General features: G+C 44.2%; 1 protein-coding gene across 4 annotated transcripts in view; it reads right to left on the bottom strand.

The window, feature by feature from the left end:
• Nucleotides 1-24,572, bottom strand: part of chd3 (chromodomain helicase DNA binding protein 3) — a 56,383-nt gene extending 31,811 nt beyond the window's left edge. For 2 of the 4 annotated variants that reach the window (XM_012922278.5, XM_023153100.3), the window contains exons 1-24: nt 23,722-24,385; nt 21,052-21,179; nt 20,759-20,947; nt 20,534-20,661; nt 18,595-18,833; nt 17,227-17,366; nt 16,952-17,081; nt 14,844-15,013; nt 12,944-13,213; nt 12,633-12,836; nt 11,033-11,256; nt 10,822-10,953; nt 10,060-10,159; nt 8,857-9,048; nt 8,566-8,766; nt 8,340-8,477; nt 7,812-7,933; nt 6,965-7,138; nt 5,823-5,964; nt 5,485-5,616; nt 5,154-5,271; nt 980-1,104; nt 655-886; nt 120-304 (exon numbers count right to left, since the gene is read on the bottom strand). In XM_012922278.5, the coding sequence (XP_012777732.2) occupies nt 120-304; nt 655-886; nt 980-1,104; nt 5,154-5,271; nt 5,485-5,616; nt 5,823-5,964; nt 6,965-7,138; nt 7,812-7,933; nt 8,340-8,477; nt 8,566-8,766; nt 8,857-9,048; nt 10,060-10,159; nt 10,822-10,953; nt 11,033-11,256; nt 12,633-12,836; nt 12,944-13,213; nt 14,844-15,013; nt 16,952-17,081; nt 17,227-17,366; nt 18,595-18,833; nt 20,534-20,661; nt 20,759-20,947; nt 21,052-21,179; nt 23,722-23,884 (3,978 nt within the window). In that variant the 5' untranslated portion in view covers nt 23,885-24,385. Of the gene's footprint in view, nt 1-119; nt 305-654; nt 887-979; nt 1,105-5,153; nt 5,272-5,484; nt 5,617-5,822; nt 5,965-6,964; nt 7,139-7,811; nt 7,934-8,339; nt 8,478-8,565; nt 8,767-8,856; nt 9,049-10,059; nt 10,160-10,821; nt 10,954-11,032; nt 11,257-12,632; nt 12,837-12,943; nt 13,214-14,843; nt 15,014-16,951; nt 17,082-17,226; nt 17,367-18,594; nt 18,834-20,533; nt 20,662-20,758; nt 20,948-21,051; nt 21,180-23,721; nt 24,386-24,464 lie in introns of those variants that run through there. The other 2 variants (XM_004562672.6, XM_012922279.5) reach the window with 2 other exon arrangements.
• Nucleotides 24,573-24,882: the final 310 nt, after the last annotated feature.

The following is a 24,882-nucleotide window of genomic DNA, read 5'->3' as shown; positions in this document are numbered from 1 at the left end:
TTCATCTCTATTTTTCATCCATGTGAGGAGAAAACGATGTCTCCACTCCAGACCTTTGCACAAGTTGCACATTTTTGCAAGCAAAGATACAATAAATGGGTATTCAAGTAAGTCCTCACCTTATCTTCTTCTCGCACCATGTACTGGGCCACTTTGAAGGAGCTGAGGTACTCGTTCATGTTCTGGACATCCGAGTCGTCTGTGTCGTCTTGGCTTCGGTCCAGCAGCCTCTCGATGGCGGTGCTGTCATAGTGAATGACGTTGCCCTCGTCCTCAACTTTATCCCCTGAACTGTTCTTCATGCCTGCCAAATGTGGAGTTAAAAAGCGAGCAATTGTTTCTATGGTTCTTCCAACACATTTTAACAAGTAAAAATGCTCTTGTCAGTTATTTTAATCAATAACACCAGAACATGCCAGGAATGCCCTGTGGCGAAACCTGTCAGAATGAAAGGCATTAAACTGAGTGTATTTGACAAAATAATTGAATTCAGCAGAATAAGCCTATCAAAACATGCCCTATTAGAATCTATCCCAATCCAAGCCAAACCCCTACTTGATTACATTTAACAGACAATCCTAGTTTTATTTGACTAACAGATCCAGCTCAGCTCGTGGACGTGTTATTTTTAGATTCAACAGTAACTGCCGTCACCTTCCCCCTCGTCCTTGAAGAGCTCCTCCGTCCCAAACTTGAGGATGTCATCCAGCTCCTGCTTGGTCATGGAGCCTGCCTTGGATCCCAAACCCGGGCGCACCACTAGGTGGGTCAGCATCATCTTCCTCTTGGCCACCTGGGTGATACGCTCCTCCACGCTGGCTCGCGTTACGAAACGATAAATCATGACCTTGTTGGCCTGTCCGATGCGGTGAGCTCGACTGAAGGCCTGCGAAGGAAGCGATGAGGTAATTCTTTAAAGAGGCAAAGTTTTATGAAGTAGAGATCACTTCGCTTACACGAAAAGCCGACCGAACGGCACCTGAATGTCATTATGAGGATTCCAGTCCGAGTCGAAGATGATGACAGTGTCCGCTGTGGCCAGGTTGATGCCTAAACCTCCGGCTCTGGTGGAGAGCAAGAAGCAAAACTGGCAAGCACCCGGAGCTGGAAACAGAGAGGGCGGAGAGCGTATGTGTGAGAGGGAAATAAACAGGAACACTTGTAGGACAGTGTGTAAAAGAATCACGCAAACATGCTTTACTAAAGTCTGCAGCAAGCAATTTATCAAAGACTGCACTGATATTATCACCTTAAAAAGGGGCTCTATTTTGAACCTTATGTGGCTGTGATAGCTGTAGCTGGAAGTGTTCATGTGTTTGGAAGCAGAAGGGGTGATGCTGTCAGAATGAGCTCATAATTGGAGCGGGTGGATGCGCTCAAAGCTGTGAGCACGGGGCCAAAACATTCGTTCTGTCCTGGAGCTCTTCAGCCTGAATGTTTAGAGCTGAGCCCCAAATAGTTCTACTGTTCAATAACACCGATATAATAATCAAACAGAGCAGAACTCAACTAACTTAGCTGGACTACAGGGAGGAAAGGTGAAAATCCCCATTTTCCAAATTGTATGCGTAACACATACAAGGATACATCTTGTTTTACAGGCTACAAGTTGCTTCTTTTTACAGTGACAAAGTCTGAGCATTTACAGAGTGCAGAAAGCTCATTCCTCCAATACAGCGATTTTATCTACGCTTAAATGCTTTGTGATCTTTGCACACACTCCGATGCACCGGGGCTGAGATCGATCCACCAACCTTCCACCTGAGCTACAGCTGCCATAAACGAATCGCTGATGCAGGACGATCTTACAGCACGTAACAGTGACTTTGATGAATCTCGGCAGCGTCGCGAGGCATTCATAAAAGACATTCGCACCTGCCTTCACACCTGTGGGCAATTTAGTGTTACCAATTAACCTATCATGACTACCTGCATGCCTTTGGACTGTGGGAAGCGGAGAGAACCCACGCAAACATGGGGAGAACATGCAAGAAAGACCCCGGCATGATGGTGGAATTGAACACAGGACCTTCTACTGTGAGGCGACAGTGCTAACCACCGTTCATTACTGCATACATGGATCAGGTTCTGACAGTAAAACAATGTTGTCTTCTACAAATCACTCAGATCAGCTGTTACACATACGATTCATGTTTATCTGGCGGGATAGATGCAAGAATTTAAGTCCTGCACCCCTCCTGAGCGGTCAGATTTATCCCAAGCATGGCTGTCTCTACCTCCGAACCCACACGGTCCCCAGCAATTTCTATAAATATATATATATTTTTTTTAATCATACAGATTCTTCTTCTGCTGCCTCTCTGTGATTTAAATTGTCACTGTGTTTCCAGAGAGAAAAACATGAAGAAGACAAGGTGCCAATTTTGCTCATTGGGTGTCACAAGGCTTCTAGTCTAACACCAGGCGCTTTGTTGCTTAATTTCCCCCTTCTTCCCATCCACTCTCCACTATCCAATAAAGGTCACCCCACACCACCACAAAAAATAAAATAAAATATCTCAACAAAAAAGGCTTTGACATCATGGGTTTCACTTTGTGTGTGTGGGTGTGTAAATGGTGCTTTTCTACTATATTTGACTGCTTTATACAACATACTTCATTCACTCAGTCACACCCGTTGACACAAGCACTTTTCCACAGCTGCGTGCTTTGTACAGGGAGTGCAGAATTATTAGGCAAATGAGTATTTTGTCCACATCATCCTCTTCATGCATGTTGTCTTACTCCAAGCTGTATAGGCTCGAACGCCTACTACCAATTAAGCATATTAGGTGATGTGCATCTCTGTAATGAGAAGGGGTGTGGTCTAATGACATCAACACCCTATATCAGGTGTGCATAATTATTAGGCAACGTCCTTTCCTTTGGCAAAATGGGTCAAAAGAAGGACTTGACAGGCTCAGAAAAGTCAAAAATAGTGAGATATCTTGCAGAGGGATGCAGCAGTCTCAAAATTGCAAAGCTTCTGAAGCGTGATCATCGAACAATCAAGCGTTTCATTCAAAATAGTCAACAGGGTCGCAAGAAGCGTGTGGAAAAACCAAGGCGCAAAATAACTGCCCATGAACTGAGAAAAGTCAAGCGTGCTGCTGCCAAGATGCCACTTGCCACCAGTTTGGCCATATTTCAGAGCTGCAACATCACTGGAGTGCCCAAAAGCACAAGGTGTGCAATACTCAGAGACACGGCCAAGGTAAGAAAGGCTGAAAGACGACCACCACTGAACAAGACACACAAGCTGAAACGTCAAGACTGGGCCAAGAAATATCTCAAGACTGGTTTTTCTAAGGTTTTATGGACTGATGAAATGAGAGTGAGTCTTGATGGGCCAGATGGATGGGCCCGTGGCTGGATTGGTAAAGGGCAGAGAGCTCCAGTCCGACTCAGACGCCAGCAAGGTGGAGGTGGAGTACTGGTTTGGGCTGGTATCATCAAAGATGAGCTTGTGGGGCCTTTTCGGGTTGAGGATGGAGTCAAGCTCAACTCCCAGTCCTACTGCCAGTTTCTGGAAGACACCTTCTTCAAGCAGTGGTACAGGAAGAAGTCTGCATCCTTCAAGAAAAACATGATTTTCATGCAGGACAATGCTCCATCACACACGTCCAAGTACTCCACAGCGTGGCTGGCAAGAAAGGGTATAAAAGAAGAAAAACTAATGACATGGCCACCTTGTTCACCTGATCTGAACCCCATTGAGAACCTGTGGTCCATCATCAAATGTGAGATTTACAAGGAGGGAAAACAGTACACCTCTCTGAACAGTGTCTGGGAGGCTGTGGTTGCTGCTGCACGCAATGTTGATGGTGAACAGATCAAAACACTGACAGAATCCATGGATGGCAGGCTTTTGAGTGTCCTTGCAAAGAAAGGTGGCTATATTGGTCGCTGATTTGTTTTTGTTTTGTTTTTGAATGTCAGAAATGTATATTTGTGAATGTGGAGATGTTATATTGGTTTCACTGGTAAAAATAAATAATTGAAATGGGTATATATTTGTTTTTTGTTAAGTTGCCTAATAATTATGCACAGTAATAGTCACCTGCACACACAGATATCCCCCTAAAATAGCTAAAACTAAAAACTACTTCCAAAAACATTCAGCTTTGATATTAATGAGTTTTTTGGGTTCATTGAGAACATGGTTGTTGTTCAATAATAAAATTATTCCTCAAAAATACAACTTGCCTAATAATTCTGCACTCCCTGTAGGTAACGAAGTACAAATACTTCCTTAATGTACTTAAGTGCAATTTACAGTTGTTTATACTTTACTTTTTTTTTCGGACTACTTTTTACTTTTACTCCCTGAATTAAAAAAAAATTTATGTACTTTTTACTCCTTACATTTTCAAAACAGACTTGTTGCTTTTGCTTTACCGCATTTGGGAGGTATTATTTCTATGATCATCATGCTAAATCTTGCCCTCAGATTCTTCATTTTCTTAAACATTGAATCCCAAAAGTCAAATGAGGAGTTGAGCGTTACCAACAGAATGTTTTTGAAAGTGTTTTCCATATTTCTTCTTGTTATTGTGCAATCAAAGCAACATCATCATCATATGACCCTCGACCTAAATGTAGAGAACCATCTGAATCCTGACGACGAATAAATAAATAAGCACTTTAATGACACGCTTTGTACATCACATTTAAATTAAATTTGACTTAACAGTAGTTTTATTAATAATGTGTAAATTGCATCATTTTAAAATGCAGTATATTGCCTGCACTGTAAAAAGGTTCTGTAAAACCATTATGGCCCCATTAGTGCTGAAGGAGAAGCTACCGAGGGCACACTCCCTTTAAGAGTGCAGTGGTCCCAGCTTCCACAGGCATGCTTGTTACGGTTGGTTTCAACAAGCTAAAATAAATGTGGCAGAAACACATGACTTCACTGACTACTGCCTGTGTCAGTCTTGTACATACAGCCTATTGGTATAACTGTCTCGTATCGTTTTAAAACATTTTAACTTATATTTTAATCAGCAAACTTTCTCGGTTAGTCTGTCGCAGCATTTTTGTTATTTCTGTCAATTTAATGAGTCTTTCTAGAGTACTGCAAGGCAGCGTGACACCTACTCATCCTTAGCTGAGCTCACGGTCAGCTTACCGCACTTGATCCTGTGTCTCACCGTTAAAGCGGTCGATGGCTTCTTGCCTCAGCGCTCCCGTGATGCCTCCATCAATTCGCTCGTACTTGTAACCTTCATAATCCAGAAAATCTTCAAGTAAGTCGAGCATTTTAGTCATCTGAAAACGGAGGAGACAGAGAGGTAGAGAGAGACACCGGCATGTGTTTTCATGAATACTTGATTACCCGTGCAGCCGCACAGCTGGAATCACAGCCTGCCGCTGAGCCTTCTGGAGATGTCACGAGACCAATTTAACATCTGCGCAGGGAGATACCCATCTGGTGTTTGCGTGTGTGAATGCGCGCTCGTTTGTGTCTGTGTGAAGACGTACCTGTGAGAAGACCAGCACTCGGTGTCCCTGCTCTTTCAGCTTCCTCAGCATCTTCTGCAACAGGGTCAGTTTCCCAGAGGCCTTAGTGAGGGCTGACCCTTCATAAGCACCGCTGGGTGTTTTCGGGGATTCCTACAAACACAAAGAAGATACAGTATGACACAGGAGCTCTTCCACACATTACCACAGGGTGTCCCTGTTAAGCAATTTGCTATTCATTTAAAGCAAATCTTGGAGTAAATGCTGAAATAATACAGGAAACTTAAGCAGCATTAAATCTACTCTTTCTGTGGATCAAGAATCCCCAAAGACAAAAGTGTCCTTTTGTTTCTTCTCACCATTGAGGCAACGGGGAAGAGGTAGGGATGATTGCAGCACTTCTTTAGGTCCATCATGATGTTGAGCAGCGAGACCTGATTTCCTCCGCCTTTCGAGTTTAGAGCTTCAAAGTTTTTGGTCAGAATTAGCTTGTAGTATTTCCTGCATTTAAGAAAATCCAAGAAAAACACAAAATCGTGAAATGATTAGGAGTGTGTCAACACGACGTCAACAACATTAGATGGATCTATTAAATCTTTGAATTCTCGCATTTCACTGAGTCCCACTGACACTGGTGGAGGAATTCCAGGAGCCAGCTGTTCAGTTTTAAGATGCACAGCTGGTTCATTTTTCGCTTTAATGTGGTTGATTGGTGCAGATGTGAACAAAGTAATCGCACATGAGTGAGGACCGAAATAACAACAAAAAGGCCATTGGATGAGCGAGCAACTGGTTTATGGTGAAAACGTGATCCAATCTCTAGCCGATCTTGTTGCAGTCAGGTATATTGAATACAAATGTTAGGAATAACTGCTCCATGTTATTCACTAGTCCAGAACAATGTTGCTCCTGCTCTGAACACATCCGGCCAATAAGAGGACTGAATGTTCTCATGTGGTTTGTAGTGTCACATTTTGGTCTCCAAGAAAAGAAACCAAAAGAAAGGAAATCATGAGAAAAATCTAAGAGTTTACAAACTCTTCAGTTCTTCAATTCTGTATTTCCAGCTTTGTGGGAACACCTCAACTCTACCGAACACCTTTGGGATGAACTAGAAAGAGTCAGCCCGTCTGATCTGACATCAGTGTCTGACCGCCCAAATGCTTTTCTGCATTAACGGACAACAATCCCACAGACAGGCTCCAACATGTACAAAAGCTTCCCAGGAGAGTGCAGAGGGGTACCAACTCCAGATTAATGCCTGGCTCCTGTTGTTTATACAATGTTTATATAATGTGTAGATCAAGATGAAGTCTTTTTAAAACCTTTTTCTCCCCTCCAACAAACACTTACAAACAACAGAGGATGTATAGACTAACTGTCGCACTTGTACACACAAACACACCCTTTCAGTTGAATCTGACCTTGGTTTTAGGCTACGGAAGATGCTCGTCTAAGTGCTACAAACGTAGATTTGTATCTACATTTGTCAGTGTCATACTTCTGCATAGGGCTCAGCTCCACTCTGACAATCAGCTCGGTCTTGGCGGGCATGTTCTTGAAGACGTCGGCCTTCAGTCTGCGCAACATGTGAGGCCCCAGCAGGTCATGGAGCTTCTTGATCTGGTCCTCCTTGGAAATGTCAGCGAACTCTTCTAGGAAGCCCTCGAGGTTACTGCAAAGAGAGAGAGAAGAAAATCTATCATAGACAATTCTACTGCAACTAGAAATAAGAACAGATGAATTAGTAGAGCTACAAGTACTGGGCACATTACTGTTTACAGGTAATGAGATACGTGTACATAATAGTAACCCCTGTAAACCTAAGCATTAGGCTTTAGACTACTCCAAACACTCAGTTACTATCTTTTCTACTTTTGTGCTGAACAGATATCAGCTTCATTTGCTTCTATGGACGCAACGCTTACAAGCTTTTGTTTGAGGGAGCCAGACGAGGGGCAGCCAATCAGAAGAAAGTGGCCTTTCAAGAGTGTGGCCTCAACTCTTTATAATTGCTAGAAAATTGTCAGTGTTTGTTCAAACACCTGACCATTTTATAATTAGTTAAATATTAATTTGCATACATGAGATTTATTTGTATTATACTTCTACACTCTCACAAACACATAAAAACTCATGTGTTAAATATGACACACTTAACAGAGAGTAGGTAAAACAGCTTTTTCTAACAGGGGATGAAGTGAATGGGCTGCACCAAAAGCTAGAACAGATTCATTATTTTTTAAATTAATGACGACTCATGCAAAGCTACTCTTGTAGGACCCCCTTTTAAAATTAGGTGTTCATGTAGTGTGAAGGTGTGTGCTTTACAAAGAAAGAAGTCCTACTTGAAGCGGTTAGGTGTGAGGAAGTTGAGCAGGTGAAACAGCTCCTCCAGGTTGTTCTGTAACGGAGTTCCTGTGAGCAGAAGCTTGTAGTCGATCTTGTAGTCGTTCAGACGCCTGAAGAACTGGAAACACAAATAAGGAAGCTCAGCGTTATTTAACTCTCAGTGGATTTTTCTAAACTCTTCCACATCATTAAAAAACAAACATATTTGACTTAATTTCACATCAGTTTTATTTCTATAGTGCAAACTCACAACAATAGTCGCCTTAAGGTGTTTTATACTGTAAGTAAATATCTTATATTGCATAGATCTTATAATTAGTTGTAATTAAGTCATTATGGCATGGACCCCAACTTCCTGAAGAAGTACAGCTAATACTTAATCTATTACTCTCATGATAAAGTACATTAAACGACCTATGAAAGTAGTTAAGTACTGTGGGACTAAAGTGTTGCCATTGCATAGTTTGGCCACCAGAGAGAGGTGAAGTGCGTTAATGTGGACTCATATGCAGTAGCTGCTGTACCTTGGACTGGTTGTTCTTAAGGCGGTGAGCTTCATCCACCACCAGACAGGCCCAGTCAATAGACTTCAGCGCCGTTTGGTCGATGGTCACCAGCTCGTAGGAGGTCAGCAGCACGTGGAATTTAATAGGAGCTTCTCGCTGCAGGAGGACAAACAAGGGAGGAAGGATGAGTGGACGCCACTGTCGATATCGTGTTTTCCCGCTACTGCTAACGATCCCTCCTTACCCTCAGTTTGAAGGTCTTCTTTCCTCCCTTGACGGCCGTGTCATCAAAGGAGAACTCGTTCTCTCTGATGATGGCTCGGCTGTCCTTGTCTCCCGTGTACGTCACCACGTAGAAATCGGGGGCCCACATCTCAAACTCCCTCTCCCAGTTGATGATGGTGGAGAGTGGAGCGCTGACTAGAAATGGACCCTTAGTGTGACCCTGAAGCGAGCAGAGAGGGAAATCAGTACCGTGTTACACAGCGAGACTTTAAACAACGTTAAAGGAAAAAAGCAGAGATAAGATCAGCACCTCTTTGAAAAGTGAATAGAGGAAGACGATGGTTTGGATGGTCTTTCCCAGCCCCATCTCGTCCGCCAGGATGGTGTCAGTGCCCTGAGCCCAGGAAAACCGAAGCCAGTTCAGGCCCTCCAGTTGGTACAGATGTAGCGTGCCGCCCGTTGACGTGACAAAGTCTGGCTGCTCCTCGTATTTTATTGTAGGCTGAAGGGAAGAAATGAGAAAACGGTGAGGAGATACGATTGGGTTAACTGGAAACTCTAAATTGCCATAGGTGTGAATGTGGGAGTGAATGGCTGTCTCTGTCTGTGTGTTAGCCCTGCAACAGACTGGCGACCTGTCCAGCGTGTACCCCGCCTCTCGCCCTAAGACAGCTGGGATAGGCTCCAGCTCCCCCGTGACCCCGATAAAGGATAAGCGGAAGCGAATGGATGGATGGAAATTCCTTTACATTTCCTGAAAACATCTGGATTACCAAGAAAAAACTAATTTCATTCATCAGTCTTTATTTTCTGTAAAGGTTTTGACTGAAAGGTCAAATTGTGTCTGTTTGTTTGTATTTTGACTTATTGTGGTTTAATGCGCACAGATTTGTACATGATAAAAAAAAAATACTGGCGGTCGCCAATGCTACCACTCAGCCTCCTCGTAGTGTTTCCTGTGACTGCGGTATAAATTTGAAAAATCCCAGGCAATCACTGGGATTTGAACTCGTCCGAGATTTTTAGCAGATGCACTTATGGTACAGATTTTAAACTCCTATGTAACCTACTGAGTTGTCAGATTTACAAACCTCTCCACGCTGAACAATTATGAGGTTATGAATCAGAAACTGTTCAATAATCTACATTTTCAAAGATAGTTTTGAGCAATATTACCAAGAGAGAGGCTTAGATATGCAAAATGAGAAATATTGGAAAGTGTGGTTATTCTCCCATGCTGCATCGGACAGCTTTAGTAAAACTATTAGTAAAAATAATCGAAGTCGGTTCACCAGTGGTGTGCTTTTATACAATAAAGATCCTTAAATGTGTACAATTTAACACAAAAATAAAGGGAACACATTGTAAGGGAATCCTTACACTATAGCATATAAAAAATGTAAATCTGAATTGCAGTATGTGATTGTTCTTATAAGAAACATTTAATAACTTTATAACAAAAAAGAGTGACTGGCTAACAGCAGACAGCAGCTGCACACTTTACAATACTCACATCAGTGAGTGGTGAGCCTGGAGACTCATCTTCACCCTCATCTGAGTTCTTGTTCCTTATCTTCCTGGGTTTGTCTGGGTCCTCCTTCATTATGGCGTCCCTGTTAAACAGCAGCAGAATTATTGCCACGTCGCTGACACTAAGCTGTTCACTCTAGCAGGGATCCGATTCATCAAAGGGAGATGAGACTGCACGTATACGTAGGCAGGTCTCTGTGAAGCGGCTGAAAAACACTAGCGGACTTGCTTTAACCTCCTAAGACCCGAACGTTTTCATTGCACGAAATTTTAATTTCTCTTTGGGCTGATTGAGACCTGATGAATGTAAAAACAACGAATGATCTTTTTACCTGATGTAGTTTCTGAGAAAAGTTATATCCACATATGAGGAGATTTGCATTAAATTTCGATAGAACATTATAAAGTCACAATTGATGTGCAAAACTTTTTATTTGGTGTCTGAACACAGCAGCATTTTTCCTGAGTACAAAAACAAAATGAGAAACAGCAGTTGTGCCGCTATGAGCAATATGGTTGCAGGAAGACGTATGCCTGTAACAAAGTCAAAAAAGTAAAAGATTTCAGAGCATGAAACACGAAACATTTCAGCTGGCAGTGTAATGTCCTCGTAACTGCATATCAGGCCTTTGTAGAGCAAAATTTAGTATTGTGGTCTGGACAACCCAAAATGTGATGCCCACATATGTGGACGGCAGGTTTTAGGAGGTTAATAAATGAGAAATACAGCTTTAAAAACAAATACCTGTGTTTCCAGTAGCTGGCCTTGTAAATTGCAAAGTCGGGGATATCCATGTCGTCTCTCTCCCATGTACACTGGTCGTAGGCGAGGTCTCGCCACTTGACCAGGTAGTGGTATATCCCCTTCTTATCCACACTAGCAGGGAGACACATGATCACAGTTAGTGGTCCTTCACAAACCTGACCTCTGCGTGCTTGTGTGCACGGCTCTTTACCTGTGATTGATGATCCGGTGAATCATCATCCACTCGGGCTTGATGCCATATCTGTAGTATTTGTCCTCCATGATGGCATACTGGGGGTCTTTGGCCCTCCTCTTCTCGCTCTTTCCTACTCCGTTCTCATCCTCTCCCCCCGAGCCGTAGTCCAAGCTGGGAGGCTCGTCCATGTCCGTCTTCCTCTGGTAGTTTCTATACATGACCGAGTGGAAGATCTCCAGCTGATGAGACAAAGACATTAGTTGCTCAGATGATCATTTTTCAGGTGAGGACGTCCTAGATTTGTGGTTTTCAAAACCATTTTTTTTTCATTGTTTAGACTTGGAAAAACGTGACCCTCGTCATATATTTTATATTTCAGCCACGGTTTGATTTCCATTGTTAGATCTTTTAAATCTGAAGCATTAGAGACTCAACACAGGAGAACAATCTAAAAAAATGTAGAAAGCAGTTTTTGCTGTTTTGTTTCATAAATCTGGTGAATACAAAAATGCTGAGTAAACACTGCAAATGACATGCTGAGTGCAGTTTTTAAAGTAGAAAGGAAATTTAAGGGAATAATAATCTTTAGTGATGGTGATGATGTACGTTCATTTACAAATACCATCTATGGCTGTAAAAACAGTCGCTAAAATATGTGTAAACAGTAGGACCGCCCTGTGAATAAAGCTTCCAAGGATCAGTTTAAGATTCTTGGGGTCGAGCATTTGCTTATGCAGATAATCGAATGCGCTGCACTCGTGGTTCGCCTGATAGCGCCCATTCTGTCCCCTTTAAGACGCCTGTGTGTGAAGTAGGTCCCTTGTTGAGGGAAGAGTGTGCGAGAAGCGGCTGCAGCCACAGAGATGATTAAGCAACAGTTACACGTGATATACATAGTTTCAGTGTAACAACAATCCAAACAAGGTCCTATAAAGGGCCGTTTGTGGGTGGTCTGGTGTGGGCTTTCTCTTTCATACTTCTCCTCCAGGGTGGGCAAGCAAAAGTTATTTTTTGTGGTTATTAGCTAATGAGCCAGGCTAGAGTCAAAACACAACTGCATTTTAACCTCTGAAGGACACGTAACAAGTAAAACTCTAACTCTGTAAGTTTAAATATGTCTTTTAACAACAACAAACCAGGCTGACTACCTGAGACGGCTACTTCATTGGTTACACCTTGCTGGGCTGGACCCAGTTTAGCCTTCAGAACGACTTTAATTCTTCACGGCACAGATTCCACAAGGTGCTGGAAGTCCACATCGTGTCTACGTGTCTAAAGGCATAGAGTTGCTGCCATGTGTTGACTTTTTAGATATTTTTGTACTGGTATACCTGATGGCCAGTGTGTGTATAAGAAATATCAGTTATTTTATAGGGAGCAATACTGTGAATTTAATTTAATTACTTTATTTATATTTTTGCTACGGCATGTTGTCAAAGGGATGTACATTAGGCTGCAGGAGCTTGATTAAAAAGACAGATGTGTGCTGTCTGGTTCATTACTCTGACACGTGTGTGGCTAAAAAAAAAGAAGAAGAAGAAATATTTGGACTGAGGAGGGGGAATCCCTAGAAAACAGACTTGCCATTATTTGTGGTTGTGACTTTCAGACTCACCTGCAGCTCAGTGATCCAGGTGCAGTGCCAGTAGGACTGTCCGGTCAGCTTTACAAAGAACTCCCTCTCTGCCCTGCCTTTCATTGGTGGCGGTGGCGGGGCGTCGGGTGGAGCGTCGGGAGCGGGTGGAACAGGAATGGGAGGTGGAGGCTCACCCCATCGCCAGTGGAGGATCTTTTGGACACGTCCCTTGATTGGCGGACACTGGAGCAAAAATGCATTTTTAAAATCACATCAGTTTATTTAAGCGAGAAGATGGAAATCTGTGAGGTATAGATTAAAAAAACACTGTGACAAGAGCATCAACTGACCGTGCATCGTGGACACAGCCACTCTCCGTTGGGAATCTCCGGCAACGGCGGGTTCAGACAGTGGATGTGGTAGGAAGACGTACAGGTGTCGCAGCACAACAGCTCACCTCCGTCTTTACACACCCGACAGAACTCCATGTGGTCGTCATCTTCCTCCTCCGCCCCAGTGGCGACCCTCACGCCGACCTCTGATATCACTCTGTCCTCGCTGTCCTCCTCAAAATCCTCAAAGTCTTCGTCTTTTGCTTCCCACTGGATTCCCTCTTTTTCCTGAAAGAAAGCGAGAGAAAACAAAACTGTTAAACTGAGGAACATCCTGAACACATGAAGTAAAAGGAGCTTTCAACAACCACAAGATGCTTATTGAGAATTTTGTGGTTACATATTAATGACTCACAGAAAAAAATTAAGCTGCTAATGTTGCCAGCTGTTCATTGCACTGAGAGTCCTGGCTCCCATTGACTCTTTTAGCCTTAAGTGGGAATGTGGTTGTGAGACATAAGATAAGCGGGAGAAGGACCTTTGCTGGAGCTGCTCAGGTGCTGTTTTAAGTAGGCCTCCGTGACTGTGAAGGATGGAGTTTGTGAAAAATAGACCACTGCTCCAAGTGAGCCTATTCTGGGTGAATAAAGGTTAAAAAAAGAAATACCTGATTTATGTAACAGCTGCAGTATGTAACCCATATTTGGGGTCTACTATCCCTGTGCAACACTGACAGTTAAAGTAAATGTCTGCTATCTCAGTCACTACAGACCCAAGCTTATATAAAACACAGTTTTGGCAACTACTGTACGATATTAAAACCGGCATTTGCCAATTTGTAAATGTAGCCTGGTGACATATAGGGAGCTCACACTCCGGAGGAAAGCAAGCAGCTTTTCGTCTTGCTGTGCAGAATAAAATGAGAATGTGAAATCGTTTATTTGCAAGAACCAGTGACTTTCAAACTGCAGAATGGTTACACAGCATTACAAATCATTGCTTTTTGAATAATGCATACATATTTACAACATGGCATTTGATTGTTGAAATGTTCACGATTAATGAAGTGGAAATTTTGACTGTGCTATAGCACCTACTCGGGGGAGTCGAAATTTTCCAAAAAAAAAAGGACCAGAAAAAATCCCCAACCCTTTCAAAGTGTAAGTATCTCACTAGCACGTCAACAAACACCTTGAGTGTGACAGTTATACTGCTCTGATACAGCTCTCCTTCAAATTCAATGCCAGTCTACCACTTCTTGGTATTCAGGGATGCTTGACTCAGATAAACCTGACACTTGCGCTGAATAAACAGCAGGTAAAAAGCTTCTTTTCAGCTTCCTGTTTGTCACCAGTGCATGCCCTTTCCCTCTTTTTCTCCGCTCCTCCAGTCAGTTAGCTAAATGACATTTAAGCGCAAGTATCGCTCACTTTGTTCACACTTTCGATATCAATACCAGGTCGTCCCTACAGATAAAAACACGTGACTCATAAAGAAACTAAAAAGCTAAACCAGTCGAAACAATCACATAAAATTCTACACAGTGGATTTAATGCAGCAATTTAGTGAGCAGTTTCACAGCACCTTAACTGACTAATCTCAGAGATCTGATACCAAGACTTCGCAGCATCTAGAAATGAGCACTGAGCAATATTTGTGCCATTGCTGAATAGATTACACCCACATTTGGCGACAGTTTTTTGTTGAGGCAGGATGTCTGCACGTAGCCGCTTCCCCGCTCAGATTTCTGATAAGCTTAAAGGGTTTCTACTCATCTGATCCTCCAAGAAAACAAGCTTTAACTAACAGTAACAGGTGTTTTTGCTGCTCAGGTAGCCACACAGCTCGGAGATAAGTTGTGGAATAAAAACGATGCAAAGGAGACGGGAAAATAAAAAACAGGAGCAGTTGTACTTACACAATGGGGACAGCTCCACTTGCCCTCGGGGGCCTTGTCCAGCTCAGGCTCAAGGCAGACGAGGTGGTACGCTCGAGGACAGGTGTCGCACAGGATGATCTCCCCGCCCTGCTGACACACCTCACAGTAGTCCTGGTGATCGGTCTCGTAGCCATCCCCTTCCTCTTCACCTGGGAAGGGAGATAGCAAGCACAGGGCGAGTTGACAAGCACTGACAAAAGGTCACAAACCATTTCTGTGTTTTTCACCCCAAATAACTGAACTGCTCATTTTTCACTTCCAACTATAACCATGCAGTTTCATGTGTAACTTAAAACAAGTGCAGTCAAATATGAGAGATGTGCGTGACGTTTTCAGGAACACGGGGTGAAGTTTTAGGTACGTGCTGCATGTTTGAACTTTTTCAGAACTAAAAGAAAAACTGAAAAACGCAAGTGAAACACTTGAAGCTGCTCGGATTTGCAGCACATCTGCACGCTTGTAATGCAGAAGGTTTGCAAATGATCAAGTTTTGGCCTTCTTGGCAAAATGAAATCACGCTACCAGACGTGACAATAGTCAGATTTAGCCTATGGATGCATGAGTTTGGATTAAGTGCAGAGTCTCAGTTTGCATTTGAGGAGTTGAACAAAATAGTGCATTCATCACTGAGAAACTGAAGTCATTTTTGTACACAGTGCCTTCTTTCCATGGCCTCAGTGTAATTCACACACACAAAACACACCTGTCTATGAAAAAGGCATGTGTTATATTTTTACGTTATTTCTTCACTAATTCAAAATGTAAAAGGTCTTTCTTTATTCCAATAGTTGCATTTGTAAGCTGTTGATGTGAACTCACAGCATGTGATCAGCGCAAGTGAAACAAGTTCAACTTCAAGATTAGAGTCAAACTTATATCAATTTTGGCAATTTAAGAAACTACTAAATGGGAGGTAATAATACTGTAAACTAACATATGAGGGACTGATAAATACAATAGATGGTTGCCTAAGCAACATAAGGAGGCCTGGACGTCCAGGAAAGACAACAGTTGTGGATGATCATAGGATCCTTTCTATGGTAAAGAAATCATATCAGGAAGTAAGCATATCTTAACTTGAGAACAGATTTAATGAAAAACAAACAAACAATAAAACATAAGCTATCCCAGAATATGCAAAGGACCAAATTATGTCTAAAAACCCCTTTCGAGCAGCTCAGGAACAGCATTTTTGGACACACTAATCTGCCCCAGAATAACAGAAGAAAGAATTGTGAAGGCTGCTCCTTCTGCTCATAATCAACATAATCTGTGAAACGCGGTAAAGGCAGTGTGACGAATGGTTACCCGCAGCTTCCAGTGACACTGGGCACTATTGTTTATTGATGATGGGACAGAAAACAGAAGCAGACACATTAATTCTGAAGTGAACAGAGCTTATTGAAGGTTAACAAGTGGAATCATCTGGAATGGCAGAGCCAATCACCTGATCGCAACCCGATCGAGCACGCATTTCTCATCCTGAACACGCAACTGAAGACAGAGAGACACATTAACAAGTAACTAAAGACAGCTGCATGGGGATGTCCATGCACTCCAGACTACTGAAAATCAACATTTGATTTTTGATATTTTTTTATGTTTTATGTTTATGCATCTCCAGTTTTGTGTTATAAATAGGAGACTATAAAAAGTCGAATTATTCACTTTGTGCAGTATTTTTGTTCAATCTGCACGCTGTCTCCATTTTAACCAAGCTCCAGTAATATGAATGTTTTGTTAAATAGCTGCTAAAAATATACTCCAAGAGTATACAGACTGTAACTGTATTCATCTGCAGCTGGAAGCACCTTCATCCTCTGCCTATCTCATCCCTCACACAGTTCAGTCATCGCTCCACTGCTGTTAATACTGTTTCCCAGCTCAGGTTCATCCTTTTAAATACACTTTTATCAGCAAAGAGAGAAGATTATTGTCTGAACCAGAAGAGTTGAGCTGCATTATTCCTTTGGATTCCAATAAGCCAAAGTAAACTTAACAGTGGAGCTGTAAGATGGATGTGGACAGGGAGGCTGTACATCATTTATAATTATGTGCTGTACGTATAACAAGCAGGCTGCGCTTACTTTTCTTCTTCTTCTTGGCAGGCCGTCCGCGCTTGTTCTTCTTCACTCGGCCAGAGCTGTCAGAGCGAACCGAGGAGCTGTGAACGCTGGAGTCCTCCTGCTCAGACTCGTCCTCATCCATATCCTCGCTCTAGCAGAGCACGAGAAAGCACGGGGGCAGTGAGTGAAGGGAGGAGAGACAGGTAACAAGAAACAGAGGAAAACAACAGGGAGCGACGCTGTTTTTAACTTCCACCGATTCAGTGTTTCACGAATACTCTAAACTTCACACTCACCGAGCAGCTCTTCTTCCTCTTGGCACTGATAGGTGATAATTTAATACGGATGGGTGCCATCTTTTTAGCTTTGGCTACGGCTGAAGCCTTTTTCTTGTCTGGAACTCGAGGACTTTTACTGCGCTTCTTGTAACCCGGACCTGGACAGACAGCATAACAAAGAAGCTGTATCAGTGAGCTGTATCAGAAAAGGGATAGAGGTAAATGAGAGGTTAGCATTAGTTTACTGCTCTCCATTAGCATGTACAGCACATGTGCAAAAGTCTCGAGCCACCCCTCATACCCTTAGATTTTGCCAGGAAAAGGGGAAACAGGTGCAGCAGTTAGTTGAAACGCGCAAACATACATGGAAATATATTTCTATTCAGTTTGAAAGTCAATATTTGGTTTGACCACCTTTATTCTTAAACTCTCTTAGTCAGCTTTCCTGTAATTTCTTTAAGTAGTCTTCAGGAATAGCTCTCCAGGCTTCTTGAAGGACTTTCAAAGCTCTTCTTTGGATGTTTCTGCCTTTTGTTCTGTTCTCTGTCAAAATGATCCCACACTGCTTCAATAATGTTGAGGTCTGAGCTCAGAGGAGGCCAATCCATCACTGATAGAGTTCCACTGTGTCTTTTTCTATCCAGGTATGTTTTACAGCATTGGCAGCGTTTTTTGGATCATTGTCATGCTGAAAAATGAAGCTGCTGCCAATCAGATGCTTTGCAGGTATTGCATGATCTAATGGATCATCTACGTTCATAATTCCACTCATTTTGACAAGATCTCTGACACCACTGGGTGAAATGCAGCTTTAAACCATGACAGTGCCTCCACCCTGTTTATAAAGATGGCTGTAGACACTCACTGGTATACCTCTCTCCTGACCTCCTCTCTGTATATCAACGATGATTTGACTCAATATTTTCAAATTTGGATTCATCACTCCATTAGACCTGTTTCACAGTCCAGTTCTTGTGTAATTTGACATACCCCAGTCTTTTGTCCCTGCTTCCCTTCCTTAAAAATGGCTTCTTGTGCAGACAGCTGACACTGGTTAGGTGTTAGGTGCCTTTTTTAAGCATGATGATCAACAACTCAGTGTTAAGTAGTTTAAACAAACAAATAAAACCATTTCTCTGAAAGTGATCAGGAACTAGGATTGAAGTAAAAATTAGTTTCCAAAGAAAGATTTTGAAATACTTTCAGAAAGTACATTTACATAAAAGTCTGGCTCCTTGGAAACAAAATCTAAAGAAATGAGGGGTGGTTCAACATTTTTGCGCAGTTCTGTAAACCTAACATCGGTCAACATCTGCTGTGTTCATCGTGTGCCTCTAAAACATCTCGTTGCCCTGGTCCTAGTACAGGAATGGGAAGACGACAGACCTTTGCCCTCTTTTGTCTTGGCTTTTCTAACAGGTGGAGGCTGAGGTGGCGGTTCAGGTGAGGCGGTCGCTGCAGAGACCTGCTCGGCAACAGCGATGGCAGCGGCCGCAGCCGCCGCCGCCACAGCTGCAGCGTTGCCCTTGAAGGGGTTGTTAGAGCTAAACTCCCTCCACTTGACCCCCAGGATGGTCATCATCTTTGACATGGGGATCTTAGGGTTCTTCTTGGCGATCATCGGCCTAAGAGAGAGCGTTGTGAGAGTGAAACCACATAACCAAAATGAATAAACTTTCACCTCCATCAAGAGAGCCAATCACCAGGTTCATTTGTCAATTAGCTTTCCTACCAGCTGCAGACAAGTTGGCTGAACAGGCGCTGGGCATTACACATTACTTATGAGAGTCAAAGCAGGTATGAGTCAGCCCCAGAGACCGAGGCTCAGGCTGCTGCTGACACAGTGTTACATGTAACACGGGGGCTGCTGTCTCATTTATACAAAGCTGGGATGATAAAGACACGGCTGCCACAGGGGGACAGAAACAAGTAATAGTAGTCAACCCAGGCTACTGGCGTCTGTGCTAACAGACACTTAACAGGAGCTCTTCTTCATTAAGGAGGAAGCAGTGTCACCAAAAAGCATCAAATCGTTTTGACATTATTATTATTATTAAGGTTCGTTTGGTATTAATAGGTTCAAGTCCTGTCAATGAAACAGTTTCATTTCCATGTGTTGTAGAATCAACCATATATGGACGTTTATTGATGTTTCTATTGTATCTAACCATCTGTTCTACTGCTTATTTGGGTCCTTGTCCCAGGGGGCAAAAGTCAAACAGAGTTGACTAGATCTCCCCTCTCTCTGTCTCTAGCCACCGCCTACAGATTAGGGACCATAATGAAGCAATTCAGTCATAACATACAATGTCTTCAAGACATCTTGGATCAGGCCTGAGGTCACCAAGCCCAAAATACACCTCACCACGAAAGCCATGAGGCACCTTAACTCAGAGCATCTCCAAGATGAACAAGCTTCTCCTCGAGTTTAGAAATATTTCACAGACAGCTCCTTTCTGTCTGTCAGCTAGACGCCAGGTAGGAACTTTGCCTAGAGGCTCAGCTCTGTCATCACCACAACAGACCAGGTGGGCACCCGTATCACCACAGCTGCTCGGGATCAAGACCCTCAAGCACCTGAACTCTGTAAAAGTTAGCCAGCCAAGCCGAGGACTCCTCACTCTCCTAACCAGCCTCGTCACATGAGCTGAGCAGTTACAGTAAGCTTACCAGCAGATGTAGACACTGTGGGGGAGTAAAGAATAAAAACAACAAGCCATAAGTCTGTGAAGGTTCTCAGTCATCCAGGTCATCGTAGTCAAAGGAGCTTGCAAAGAAAAGCGTCTGGACTTCTTTAAGTTGCTTGAAGATGCTTCTCGGATAAGAGGTGAAACGTCTTCAAGCAACTTAAAGAAGTCCAGACGCTTTTCTTTGCAAGCTCCTTTGACAACAAGCCATAAGCACATTGTCAACATCCACATAGTTAGCAGCAGCACTTCCACTCCCATCAGATCAGCTAACGGGAATCTGACTCCACTCTGCAACTCAAACAGAAGTTAGAATCAAAAGATTTCCAAACTGCACCCCTGCAGTGCAAAGTCACAGCGAGTGTGCGGAGCTAATGTCTTTTGAATACAGGCGTAATGACACGACATTTCCAGACAAACGTTCCCACAGGACGTCAGCACTCTTACTCGTCTTTTACCCTGAAAAGCGAGAGAAATTCGAATGTCGAGCACCTTTTTTCCACCTGACGACAGCTCATCAGAAGTGAGTTGTCTGAACCTATTTAACCATCCAGTAAACCTAATCTGTGGAGCCTATTGGGGAAGGTTTAGCTGTCTTGATGTCACCCACCCACGTGAGAACAGAGAGCAGGCCGTACCTCATGAACTGGCTGAAGGCTTTGTAGTTGGTGAGCTCCCTGTAGTCCTCCTCTGTGAAGATGTGATCGACATCCTCCAGGCCCCACTCCCTCGCCAGCTGCGCCGAGGTCTTCTGTTCTAACGGTTGCTGAGAAGAAAGCAGAGCATCAGACCGTGAACAAGGGTGGACTCGTCACCGTTGATCACTGTTGGGGTTTTTGGGAGTCAAGCGAAAACGTCTTTACCTTCGTTGTTTCCTCCTGACTGCTGTCTCGATCCCCATCATCTTTTTTCTTTTTCTTGGTTTTCTTCTCTTTCCTTTCTTTATGTTTCTTCTTTTTCTTTTTCTCACCAGATCCATAGTCGCTGGCAATGCTGTCCGAGTTCTCGCCGTAGTCTCTTTCTCTGTCCGAGTCTCTCTCTACATCACTGTCCTGTGCATGCAGCGAGAGATGAAAAACAAAAAAGGAAGAAGAGCAGTTAAGACGCTGTAATGTGGACGTCAAACTTCCAAAATCCACAGGCCGAGGAAACTCACGATCTTCTTGCGTTTTTTTGCTTTGACAGGTTTCCCTTCCTTGTCTTTCTTTTTTGTGTCCTTCTTCTTCTTCGGCCGGCCTTTCTTCCTCAACGGGACCTCTCTGTCTGATAGCTCTGCCTCTTCCTCTGAGGAGGAAGAGAGAGAGAGAGAGAGGGTTAAGAAAGCGTGGAAGAAAAGACAGCTATCAGAATCAGCTGAACATTAATCTTCTCAAAACGCTCCCCGACAAGCCCGCTAATCCCAGCTGACCATAATTACACATGACAAAGGCTGCACGATAGCCACACAGTGGCATCGCTGACCTCTGACCTTGTCTGAATTGTGACACATGCTAAATTAGATAGTTTGTCAGAGCGCTCTAAGTAGATTTGACAGCCGGTTGCTGCAGCCTGGGGATGTAATTGGTTTATGGCAATGCAAAGGGTGATCATTACCTTTGTTAAAAAGAAGAAAAAAAAGAAAAACAGAGCCCTAGGGGAGGAAGTGGTGGTGGTGGGGTTGTTGCTGATAATCAATGGATACATCCTGATGAGTTGAGGGAGGATTTAAATTTATAAAACTTTTATTTCAGGGAAGAAATAGTCTGAAAACCTCAGACAGCTCAGAGGGGACTGAGCCACTGTGCAGCAACTGAAACCAGCTGACATTATGTGGCATAAGACCTGAAAATGTCAGGCCAGTTATTCCCGATTTTACGTGGGAATCATCGCAGCCACGGGGGGAGAAAGGAATTTAACCTGCAGGCCGACCTGGCTTGCAAATGACAAGAGAAACACAGGAAGACGAGGGCAGATAGCAGCCCGGGCTTCGCGGAGAAAGCAGCAAAGCGTTGAAGCATAACCAAGATATGGGCTGCGGTCTCCGCCAGCCGCTCGTCCCGTTTCACAGGCTGCGATTTGTCGGTTTTTATTGTCTGCCTGCCTTTGTTGGTGCGCGCTCCCCCCACCACCACCAGCAACAGCAGCAGCAACAGCCATCCCCTCACCTCCTCCTCACTCCCACCCCGTCCACCAGCCAACCCCACTTCCCGCGTCTGCGTGCAGCGTTCAGCCGCCGAACGCACGCCGGGGGCGGCAGCGGCACGCACGCGGGGCTCGGTGATTCAGAGGCCGCCGGAGCGGTGAACTGGAACGACTTCTCTCCCGCTCAGGCCCCCTGACCACCGCTGTAACCGATGCTGGAAACAAGGTCGCGATGGGGCTAAGGTCCTCCCGCCGGGAGGCCTCGACACTAATTTATCTGTCTCGCACTGCGTGACAGCAGGTCCACGGAGCCCTCGAGATAATTAAGTACAAAAAAGAGCGCAGTGGGATGATTTGTGCAGGCTGCCGTCCTGACACTCGGAGCTCCGAGCTGACTTTTAACTCTGTGCTTCAGTCACATCCAAACCAGAGCTCACAGTACAGCCCACGACGGCAGCTTTCAGCCGTGCATCTGATCTCCACTGTTGCTGTGTGGTTAACCAGCCTCCACTCTCTGCACCCTTCACTTTCACTGCCCCCCCGTGCAAGTTCACTGCCACAGAAACTTCCAGAATGTCATTTAGTCAATCATCGCCTGACGCGATCGATATTTGTATGTTGCTGCTGCTGCGAAAGGGGGGCGGTTAAGAATCAGAATGGGACACAGACACACTAACACCCAGCTCCGAGGCGCCAAACATGCCCGATAATAGACGTTTAATACGGGTAACGACCGAGCAGGTCCTCCGGAGCTGAACGCAGTATGGGTACCTTTTACAAGAAAACGAGCAGCATGCGGGCAGTGCTGTCCTGTCCTGACCTATCACAGAGACAACCAGGCAGTTTGTGCCTCTCGTCGCGATTTCACACACTCGCCCGGCTCTGTGACTGCATCGTCTCCCCAGACTGCTATCAGATTTATACATAGCCTCCGGCCAAGAGGAGAGTCCATGCTAGCGTGTGTGCCAGTCCTTCAGGGCGACCTCATTACCCCCGCAGACCTCTGCTTTTTAAAAACAATTTGCAAGTCCTGCACGTCCAAGAACCCCACCAATAAAAAAAAGCAAGGGACTATTTTTTTTTCTTTTCAACAACTTTTCACGACTGTGAAGTGAGATCGCGACGAAGTGAGGGGGGGAGGCAAAGCCACAACAGCGGTGCCAAGTTCAGTTTAAACTTTTGCTGGGGATGCTAGACGCAAAGAGGAAGTGGAGTGAGGACAAAGTGCAAAACACAGCAGAAACACATCAGTAGGTTGTGTGTGTGAGTTTGTGGCGTTTTTGTTGCAAACTGGACTTGTGTTTGCACAGCGCGCTCTCGCAGCTGCAAATATGGCACCTACAGCAACGTATAGCTGCCATAACAGGACAGCAGCCTGAGTGCGGCTGTCTTTTTTTAAGAGGAAGGAAAAAGTGTTAAAGGAGGCTTTCTTTCTTTCTTTTTTGTTGTTGTTGTTGTCTGCGCGCACTCGAGATCTCGCTGCTTTCTACTGTACCGATGTGGACCTGGATGGGATGTGTTGGAGGAGGGGGGGGGGGATTAAAAGAAAGAAGATCTGCGGGTTTCGGACACTTCCATCACGCGCTTTTCTATCTTATATTTGTGCCTCTAAGAAAAGCAGCAAAAAGCGCGCGTGAGTGTGTGTATTTCTTATTTCGTGTGCGCGCTCCCGACCTGTCCGCCAGTTTCCCGTTTTTTACTGTACCTGGCGCGGCTGGTGTTGCAGTTTCCCGAGGCGCCGCCGGCGAGTTTATGTCGCTTGCGTTCTCGTCCAGGTCCCCGTCGTCGTCTTCTTCATCAAAATCTCCTCCCTCGGAATTAACCACCATGCCCTCGTCTTCCTCACAGGACCGGAGAGGAGAGGACATTATATCCCTGTCATTGGATCCGTCCTTGTATTTAAAAAAAAAAAAAAAAAGAAGGAGGGAGAAAGAAGAAGGAGAAGAAGAAGAAAGGGGGAGAAAAAGCGCGTTCTTGTCCGATTATATGATATTTATTTAATATTCAAATCGGCTCAGGAAAAAGTGGGGGGCGTTTTGGAATATTTTACACCAAGGCAGAGCAACAAAGATGGCCGCCCTCTTATATTTATTTTTTAACAACCCCCCCAATAAGAAAAAAAAATCCCCTTACATAAAAAATGGCTGACTATATTATTTCAGAACGCACCCCCCTCCTCCTTTCTCTCTCTCTCTCCTTCTCTCTTTCTCCCTCCGCGCGCCCCCTCCCTCCTCAAAAACGTACACATTGTTACAAGGAGCAAAAAAAAAAAAAAGGGGTGTGTGACTGCATGTAAGTTACATTGTTACTTGTTTGTTTCTTTTCTCTCTCTGACCCCCCACCTCCCCTCCTCTCTTTTTTCCCCTCTCTCTCGCTCTCTCTTTCTCTATCCCCCTCACCCTCCCCAGCCCCTCAAGTCCGGATCAGTCACGAATCCGACAGACTTGCCTGGTGTCACTGTCACTTGCCAGATCACACGCAACAACTCTCGCTTTCTGCATTGCAGACCCCGACACAAATCTATCAAATATGGCCACCTTATATTCTCCGGAGCCCCCACCGTTGTGCTTCAAAAAAAAAAAAAGAAATTATTTTGGAGCAGCAGCAGTAGGGTTGGGCACGCGCTTGTATATATACGTGTGTGTGTGTGAGCGTGTGCGTGTGTATGAGTGCTGGGGAGGGATTGAGAGAGAGAGAGAGTGAGTGAGAGAGGGGGGTTGGGAAAATCTGCCGCAGCCATGCCCAGACTTACATCAGATTGTATTGCTTAAAAAATTAACTACTTGTGGTGGGGATGGAAACAGGTCGGGGTACGCAAAACCGCGTTTCCACCTCTAGAAAGCACCGCGAGAAACGGCTCCAAGTG

Source organism: Maylandia zebra, linkage group LG3, assembly GCF_041146795.1.
Source record: "Maylandia zebra isolate NMK-2024a linkage group LG3, Mzebra_GT3a, whole genome shotgun sequence".
Classification (NCBI taxonomy): domain Eukaryota; kingdom Metazoa; phylum Chordata; class Actinopteri; order Cichliformes; family Cichlidae; genus Maylandia; species Maylandia zebra.
Note: the sequence above shows the minus strand (reverse complement) of the source record. Positions and strands in the feature narration are given on the sequence as shown.